This window comes from Rhinatrema bivittatum, chromosome 3 (assembly GCF_901001135.1).
Source record: "Rhinatrema bivittatum chromosome 3, aRhiBiv1.1, whole genome shotgun sequence".
Taxonomy (NCBI): Eukaryota; Metazoa; Chordata; class Amphibia; order Gymnophiona; family Rhinatrematidae; genus Rhinatrema; species Rhinatrema bivittatum.
This window is the reverse complement of record NC_042617.1, coordinates 377671970-377681894: the sequence shown is the minus strand read 5'-3', so window position 1 is coordinate 377681894 and position 9925 is coordinate 377671970. Positions and strand designations below refer to the sequence as shown.

At 40.7% G+C, this 9925-nt stretch overlaps 1 protein-coding gene across 1 annotated transcript in view; it reads left to right on the top strand.

Moving 5' to 3' along the window:
• Window positions 1-3649: 3649 nt before the first annotated feature.
• Window positions 3650-9925, top strand: part of IRAK1BP1 (interleukin 1 receptor associated kinase 1 binding protein 1) — a 29842-nt gene continuing 23566 nt past the window's right edge. Inside the window, exon 1 of the mRNA XM_029597015.1 lies at window positions 3650-3934. Within this exon, the coding sequence (XP_029452875.1) occupies window positions 3659-3934 (276 nt within the window). The 5' untranslated portion in view covers window positions 3650-3658. The remainder of the gene's footprint in view (window positions 3935-9925) is intronic.

Genomic DNA, 9925 nt, shown 5'->3' with positions numbered 1-9925 from the left:
TTTCCAATAGTGACCAATCCAGGCCATAAGAACCTGGCAAGTACCCAAAAACTAAGTCTATTCCATGTTACTGTTGCTAGTAATAGCAGTGGCTATTTTCTAAGTCAACTTAATTAATAGCAGGTAATGGAATTCTCCTCCAAGAACTTATCCAATCCTTTTTTAAACACAGCTATACTAACTGCACTAACCACATCCTCTGGCAACAAATTCTAGAGTTTAATTATGCATTGAGTGAAAAAGAACTTACTCCGATTAGTTTTAAATGTGCCACATACTAACTTCATGGAGTGCCCACTAGTCTTTCTATTATCTGAAAGAGTAAATAACCAATTCACATCTACCCGTTCTAGACCTCTCATGATTTTAAACACCTCTATCATATCCCCCCTCAGCCATCTCTTCTCCAAGCTGAAAAGTCCTAACCTCTTTAGTCTTTCCTCTTAGGGGAGCTGCTCCATTCCCCTTATCATTTGGTCGCCCTTCTCTGTACCTTCTCCATCGCAACTATATCTTTTTTGAGATGCGGTGACCAACATTGTACACAGTATTCAAGGTGCGGTCTCACCATGGAGCGATACAGAGGCATTATGATATTTTTTGTTTTTTTCACCATTCCCTTTCTAATAATTCCCAACATTCTGTTTGCTTTTTTGACTGCTGCAGCACACTGAACCGATGATTTCAATGTGTTATCCACTATGACGCCTAGATCTCTTTCTTGGGTGGTAGCCTCCTGTCTTACTTTACAGTTGCTGTGTTCTGTGTTGTCTCTGGAGCAACCTGACTTGCCTCTTTCAGTCCCACATTCACATGCTGCTCCTTCACTGCCAGAATCAGAAAGAGAAGGGAGCAGGTGCCACCGTTCTCCACTCCATCCCCTGAAGAAATGGTGGATCATGGACAACCCACTCCTAAAAAAGCAGTAAAAAAATAAAATCTAAATTTATATTTTGGGTAAATCTTTCAGCAAAAGTTCAATATTTTATTTAATTTTGCTCTCCTGTGACATTGTTGATAGGGTTAGTGGTGGGTCAGTGTGATTGAGGGGTATGAGTGCAGGAATATGGGAGCATGTATATAGTACAGGTGCAGGTAGTGTATGCTCATGAGAGAGGACGTGAAGATGAGGTCTGAATGAGAGGGAGGTGAATATCTGGTTAGTATGTTAGGATATTTGTGTAACAGGTAGGATCCGGCATATTACCTTTAAAAATATTAATACAGGTATCACTAGTGAAGAAAACGGAACTTTTTTTTTGTTTTTTTAAATAGTATCTTTCAAGTCTCTGTATTCAGACATTATTTGAAGAATGGAATATAGTATAGCTCCCATATCTTATACCAGGAAAAGAAAATACAGTATATTTATCAGACTTTTTCGCATAGAGGACAATGGAAGACATATGGGAAAATAGGAGATAGCTCAGTCATACTCATGTCCTGAACAAGATTAAATATATTTGAGACTGAGAGCCCCAGAAGGCTAATACAAGTCATGTAAGTGTGGAAGTGAATAAGTCTTCATGAACCAGCTTGGGGGTGTGGGACAGTATACCCAAAATATCCTTTTCAAGTTGCTGCAAACAAGTGTTAGCAACCGTTGGTAAAAGGGTTTATTTGGTACAATTTGGGAAAACCATAATATCTGATGCAATGTAAAAATATAGAACACGCTGGCAGAAAAGAACCTCTTGGGCTACTCAATCTGCCCATTTGTGCCTGTGCAATTGTAAACAGCTTTTACTCTGCTGCCTACTTACCCTGGAAGACGTTTACTCTCTTTATGCACTCAGCCAGTAAACTCCTTTCATTTTCAAACTGGATCACAGGCTCTGTAGTTGCAGTAGATGCTTATTCATTGCCATCTGAACATGAACAATCTACAGGGAGTAACAACATCTGTGCTGATCTGAGCAGCAATTCTCCAGCAGCACGTAGACGGTGCGCAAGATGGAGGAGCGGTTTATTCAGTAATCGCCTATGCTCACATAAAATTACAAAACAGAATAGTTTACAGTTCAGGGTTCAATATCTTAAAGCAGAATTCACTCTGACTCAACACTAAGAAGACAAAGCAAATTCCACAGTACCTAAATATAAAGAAGTGCAGGGAACAGAAACTTCTCTGTTGGTGTGATCCCCACCTTTCCTCTTATTTATTTCCATTTGGTATTCTGCCTTTTCATGGGAATGGCACAAGGTGGGATTACAAAGAAAGACGCAAATTGCATTATATAAGTCTGGAGCAGGGGAAGGTGTCATAAAACTGGGAAATGAGCAATGCAAATCTGTATAGGTAGCAACACATGGTGTACCCTGAATTCATAGTACAGAGAGAATTCCTAGCAATAAGTTAAACACAGCACATAAACGTAGAATATGGCTTTCATAGATAAGGGAGGATACCTAGCATTAAACTGAGGGGAAATGTAGAGTTCAGAAAAAGGTTAGTTAGGTTGCAGCATGTAAATGACACCCAAGATGGAGGAGGGGTTTAGGGATCAACACAGTTTACACAGCTTCCCAGGGTGTAAGGTACTGTAGCTAAATTGCCAATTTTGATGAAACTATTAATCTATAATAACCACTGATTAGCACAGCATGCTTTCAAAATATATTACAAGATAATCTTGTTTACAGAAAAAAAAAGATTCAACAATTACAATAGGAAAAAAATATCAAGAATATACAAATAAATTACAGCATTGTCACAGGTCTTAGTTAATCATCTTCTCCCTATGCCTCTAAGGCTTGGAAGAGCAAGCTGGTGGTTGGAGCAGCAGGCTGAGAACTGGAGAAGCCAGGGTATGAATCCTGCTCCTTCCACAGATGCTCCCTGAGACCTCGGATAAATCATTTCACCCTAAATGGCTTCAGGTGCAAACTTAGAGCCTCATTTACTAAGGTTTTTCTCCCATTCTGTCTCTATGGGGAAAATGCTTATTAAATGAGGTTCATAGATTGTAAATTGTCTGGGACAAGAAAATAAAGTTGTAGCTTGATCTTAAATTTGCAAAGATGAGTAATCAAATGCAAATGTAAAGTCTCTTTGTATCTGTCCCATTTATATTTATTGTACCACTGTTTTTGGCTCCTGTAACCTTTTCTGGACGTTTGTGCCAGTTATTCACCATTCTTTAGGTTAAAAAGCATAGTCTCACATTCCTTTTGAGCTATCTACTTTCGACTTTATAGGATGATCCTTTGTTTTTCACTCTCTCTAAGGAAGGGAGAACTGCATTTCTACTATATCATCCAGGCACCTCCAAATTTTACTACATTACCTTCATCTTCTCTTGGGATGCTCCTCTAGCTTTTTATGGTCCTTGAAGCCCTCTCCCTATTTTTTCACCAATTCCATCATCATGCAACAGCCTTAAGAGATGAAGGCACGTTTCTGCTGCAGAATAACTGGCAGAGAGTTGCTGCCATGCTAGCTTCATAGTATGAAGACTGAAGAAAGATGGTAGGAATCAGGATAAATAGACTGTACTAGGACAGACGTTAAGCCTGAATGGTGGCCACTCCTGCCCTTCTGCTGAGCTTTAGTTCTCCTTGGGCAGCTCCACTACCCTCCAGCTCCCATGATTCCTTGGGCTTGTTGCCATAGATACAGAGTCCAGCAGCAGCAGCAGCAGCAGCACAAGCAGCAGCGATGTCGGGGTCTCCAGCCCAGGTGTTTGCAAACCTGGTTCCATCCCAGGGAGGAAACCCAAACCAAGACCAGCTGGGAGTGGCCCAGGAAATGAAGACGGCGGCAGCAGTGCGGGAAGTGCATGTTAGTGGCCGTGCCGAGCTGTCAGCTGTCCCGGACCGGGCAAGAGTTTCAGTACACATCAGTAACCAAAAAGAGACAGCAGGCGAGGCCAAAAGCAGTGTGGTCCGACGACTGGAGTACATCATGCAGAGCATTCGGCAACAGGGAGTCCTGGTGAGTGTGGCAGTGGAAGCCCAACCGCTGCCATGCATGAGTTAGATTTCTGTGGCAGTCCCTGATGCTAACCACCTTATTCCATTCTCTTCTCTGAAGGGACGTAGTCAGCCCCAGTGCCTTGTGCATGAATTTGAAAAGACAAGTAATCAAATCTAAAATCCAAATAATGCTTCCTTTTGTGTCTGTCCTATGCCTGCTTAAATTCTACCTGTGTTGGCTCCTATAAACATCGCTGGATGTGAAGCCCCACCCCTATCCCTAGAATGGCCAACTTGTTTCCCCATTCTGCTGTGGTATCAGCCATTAAAACAAATGCCCAGCTAATCTCTAGTGACCATAACAGATAATTTGGCTACTCTTTTCATCAATAGGTAACCTAGCTGTAAGACCATTAAGCTCTAGTGGTATCATAGTAGAAATCCAGGAGATGACCGCAAACACTTAACTGTTATCTTTAGGTGGCCAAATGACTACCAAGCCTGTTACTGTCATTTACAACTAGGACATTTCATCTCTGTGCCTGAACAAAATAAATTAGAAAGACAGATGTTTAGGGTGTAACCAAACTGCTGGCTTGCATCTACTATCCACCATTAAGCCATTTATGATCTAATTCTTTTGAGACGGTGATACATGTTATTAATCTACTGTAAGAAGACTCTAAAGATAGTAAACGACTTTCATTTTCAGGTTTTAATATATTTTTCCCAGGAATTTATCAGCGTTTTTTATAATAAGAACAAAAACAGGAGAAAATCAATGGGAAACAATGACATTTTTAAAGATGAATATCAAAGTTAATTAGTTTTCCAATAAATAAATAAATAAATAAAATGATCTGCCTATTTACAATTCTGGAACAATAAAGGTCTCACTTACAACTGACTGATGTGTAATACAATAAAACTGTCAAATGAGAATATGAATGACCATCATAATATAGCACTAGTATAAGCAATGAGGAACTGAATTATGAATCCTCTTAATGCTAAAGGACTGATCAATAGTCCTCTTTGTGCTAGAAATTTGAATCAGTCATTTCATATAACTTCAACCAATTGTTTCTATGTTTCTTGATTATTTGCAATGTTTCTTAATTTTTTGTAAAGAAAAGTCAATGCATGTACTTATCTGTATATAAATATATTAAACACCAGGAGAAAAAAATCTTCAACAATTAACTCGGGTGTCTTCCAAAGCCACCCGGCATTGCAATGTTTCGGAAGGTTAGAGCCTTCCTTCTTCAGGGGAACATTGAAAGTATCTCAGTCTAATTTAACCAGGTATCCCTGTGAGACAAGAAAAATCATGAAGAGCGCACTGCCAAAAAATATATAAACACACTTCAAATTCACAAACACACAGATTGGTGAAAATCAATACCACAACAGGATTATAGTCTGACTCACTGTATAGGAGAACTCTTTGAAGAGTATAGCGATCTCAGCATCCAAGCTATGGAAACGCTAAATGCATTGTCAAAATGGAGAAATAAAGGGTGAGAGAGATGGAGAACGACCTGACATAACGAAGGCAATGCTTCAAGAAACTGTAGGATATCAGTAGGAACATGCCTATATCTATAAAAATTATAAATAAAATTGAATAAATGCAAGGTAAAGAAACTTTTGCTTTGAATTGTGATCGAGTTAAATGTATTGCTGGCAGAGACAGGAGCTGCAAGCCAATTACACGAACTCTGCAGCAGGGTTGCCAGGTTTTCATGAAAGAACAAGCATTTTTTTTCCAAAAAAAGCCCAAAACACGTGAAATTGAAACACCAATGTCTGTGAGTCGCATAGATGACAAAGGAGCTTAACTTTTTGCATGTTGCAGAAGGTCTGCATGATGTGCACAAATGTCACACTTACAAAATTTGCACATAGCCTTACTCTCATTGCTGACAACAGACTGAATCCATGCTTTTAGTTCACATTCCTCTTCCCACGTTTAGCAGTATCTTTTATTTCCTTACTTTAGCCATAGTAGATCAAATCCATTTAGTAGCGTAGCAGCCAATGACAGAAACAGGTATGGACAGGCTTTCTTACAAAGGTGATCTGCTGCAGGGAGAAGAAATGAGAAAAAAAAACCCAAAATTAGATAAAATCAAAAGTGGTTGTAGAACAAATAAAAAAAAATAGCATTACAATTTTCCATGTCACATTATTTTTTACCTGTAGTCAGCAGGTTTGGACAAGCTTTCTTTATGTCAAAATAAGGATTTCTTACTAAGGTGATCTGCTGCAGGGAGAAGAAATGAGAAAAAAAATTAGATGAAATTAAAAGTGGTGTAGAACAAATTTAAAAAACACCAGCCCCACACACTGATTCCCCCCTCCCCACCCCGTCCGAGCACATCCCTGGCCCCCTACACACTGATTCTCCCCTCCCCACCCCCTCCGAGCACATCCCTGGCCCCCCCACACACTGATTCCCCCCTCCGAGCATATCTCTGGCCCCCCACACATTGATTCCCCCCTCCCTACCCCCTCCGACCACATCTCTGGCCCCTAAAAACTCATTTCCCCCTCCCCACTCCCTACAAACACATTTTCAATCCCCCCACACTCATTCTCCCCTCCCAACATACTCATTCCTCCCCTCCTGATACCTGGTTGAAACCAGCTGAGTGCTACACACCTTTCACCATTCAGGTCTGCAGCTGCACAGAAGCTTCTTGGTCACCCATGATGCTTGTTGCTTGCTGCAATGCCATGCCGGGTCTGCCCACGTGCTCCTGTGAATGTCTGCAGCTCCGGTTGGCTTACTGCTACAATAGGTTAGGGTGCGCCTGCTATGGCAGGCCTCACCGGCAGCAGAAGCCAATCACTGCAACATCAGAGCACAAGTCCCACCCACCAAGCCCAAAAAAACGCGATTGGCAGGAAAAAACACCCAATTACAAGCAATCCGCGAATCGGAAAAAAAAACGCAAATGACTAGGAAAAAAAGCCCAGTCTCGCGGGAAATAAGCGAGGTTGGCAACACTGCTCTGCAGCGTTTTGTAGGACAAAAGGCGCGAAAAGGAGCTGTCAATCAAACCTACATCTGCATGCCTTCTGTGGTACAGACGCTTTCCACGCAAAATGACAGTCAATGAAAAGGGACACATCATAAGATGGATGATAAGCACACGATAGCCACAGACCCCCCCCAGAAAGATGTAACTATCTATCCTCAAAACATAAAGTTGAAATAAAAATTCCTGTATTCAAAACATGCGATATGCATAAAAGTCTGAGAGAAAAAAAAAGATTAGACAGGATGGCCCATGGAAAAGTAGCCCCCCTCCAATGCACTGATATTGGAGGCGGGCTACTTTTCCATGGGCCACCCTGTAAAAGATACCACTTAGTTTTGGGGCATTGATAGACTTAGTTTTTTGGGTACTTGCCAGGTTCTTATGGCCTGGATTGGCCACTGTTGGAGACAGGATGGTGGGCTTGATGGACCCTTGGTCTGACCCAGAATGGAATGTTCTTATGTTCTTATTTTATCATTCATTCGAATTGGGAAGACCAATCTTAATTGGTGTGTAACTAATACGGATGTAATAGTCACTAGACATCACAACACTAATTGCATTTCTTGTAATGTGATATATGCTGTACAATGTCCATATACCCAGTTATAAGTGGGTAGGAACTCACGATCGGTTAGGGTCCGTATGATTGAACACAGGACCTGGATTTCCACTAAGGATGAGCAGGCACAGATGGTTTCACACTGTATCCAGTTCAATCATTCCTTTCAGGTTTTACAATGAACGGTTATAGAACATGTTCCGCTGTCCATCAGAGGAGGGGATCTTAAAGTACAACTAAATCGTAAAGAGAACGTTTGGATTATTAAATTAGGATCGGCCTTCCCAACTGGAATGAACGATAAAATAGATTGGTATCTTCTATATTTTTGTTGGGTTTGTTTTTCAGACTCTTATGCATGTTGCATGTTTTGTATACAGGAATTTTTATTTCAACTTTTTGTTTTGAAGATAGATAGTTACATTTTTCTGGGGGGTTCTGTGCCTATCTTGTGCTTATCACCCATCTTATAATGTGTCCCTTTTCATTGACTGTTGTTTTGCGTGGAGAGTGTCTCGTACCACAGAAGGCATGCAGACATAGATTTGATTGACAGCTCCTTTTCGCATCTTTTCTCCTTCAAAACACTGAGGAGCAGGGTTGCCAACCTCACTTATTTCCCGCGAGATTGGGCTATTTTTTCTAGTCATTCGCAGGGGGGGGGGGGCTTTGATTCGTGGTTTGCTTGTAATTGGGAATTTTTCCCTGCCAATCGTGTTTTTTGGGGCTTGGTGGGCGGGACTTGTGCTCTGAGGAAAGTGTCCATTTAATCCTACTCTCTGTTTCCTGTCTTTTAGCCAGTTTGTAATCCACGAAAGGACATCACCACCTACCCCATGACTTTTTACTTTTCCTAGAAGCCTCTCATGAGGAACTTTGTCAAATGCCTTCTGAAAATCCAACTACACTACATCTACCAGTTCACCTTTATCCACATGTTTATTAACTCCTTCAAAAAAGTGAAGCAGATTTGTGAGGCAAGACTTGCCTTGGGTAAAGCTATGCTGACTTTGTTCCATTAAACCATGTCTTTCTATATGTTCTGTGATTTTGATGTTTAGAACACTTTCCACTATTTTTCCTGGCACTGAAGTCAGGCTAACCAGTCTGTAGTTTCCCGGATCGCCCCTGGAGCCATTTTTAAATATTGGGGTTACATTTGCTATCCTCCAGTCTTCAGGTACAATGGATGATTTTAATGATAGGTTACAAATTTTTACTAATAGGTCTGAAATTTCATTTTTTAGTTCCTTCAGAACTCTGGGGTGTATACCATCCGGTCCAGGTGATTTACTACTCTTCAGTTTGTCAATTAGGTCTACCACATCTTCTAGGTTCACCGTGATTTGGTTCAGTCCATCTGAATCATTACCCATGAAAACCTTCTCCAGTACTGGTACCTCCCCAACATACTCTTCAGTAAACACCGAAGCAAAGAAATCATTTTCTCTTTCCACGATGGCCTTATCTTCTCTAAGTGCCCCTTTTAACTCCTCGATTATCTAACGGTCCAAATGACTCCCTCACAGGCTTTCTGCTTTGGATATATTTTAAAAAGTTTTTACTGTGAGTTTTTGCCTCTACGGCCAACTTCTTGTCAAATTCTCTCTTAGCCTGTCTTATCAATGTCTTACATTTAACTTGCCAACGTTTATGCATTATCCTATTTTCTTCTGTTGGATCCTTCTTCCAATTTTTGAATGAAGGTCTTTTGGCTAAAATAGCTTCTTTCACCTCCCCTTTTAACCATGCCGGTAATCGTTTTGCCTTCTTTCCACCTTTCTTAATGTGTGGAATACATCTGGACTGTGCTTCTAGGATGGTATTTTTTTAACAATGACCATGCCTCTTGCACACTTTTTACTTTTGTAGCTGTTCCTTTCAGTTTTTTTCTAATAATTTTTCTCATTTTATCAAAATTTCCCTTTTGAAACTTTAGCACGAGATCCGTGGATTTGCTTACTGTCCCCCTTCCAGTCATTAATTCAAATGTGATCATATTATGATCACTATTTCCAAGCAGCCCCACCACCGTTACCTCTCTCACCAAATCCTGTGCTCCACTGAGAATTAGATCTAAAATTGTTCCCTCTCTCGTCGGTTCCTGAACCAATTGCTCCATAAAGCTATCATTTATTCCATCCAGGAACTTTATCTCTCTAGCGTGTCCTGATGATACATTTACCCAGTCAATATTGGGGTAATTGAAGTCTCCCATTATTACTGCACTACCAATTTGGTTAGCTTCCCTAATTTCTCTTTGATCTACTATAGCTAAAGTAAGGAACTAAAAGATACTGCTAAGCGTGGGAAGAGGAATGTGAACTAAAAGCATGGATTCAGTCTGTTGTCAGCAATGAGAGTAAGGCTATGTGCAAATTTTGTAAGTGTGACATTCGTG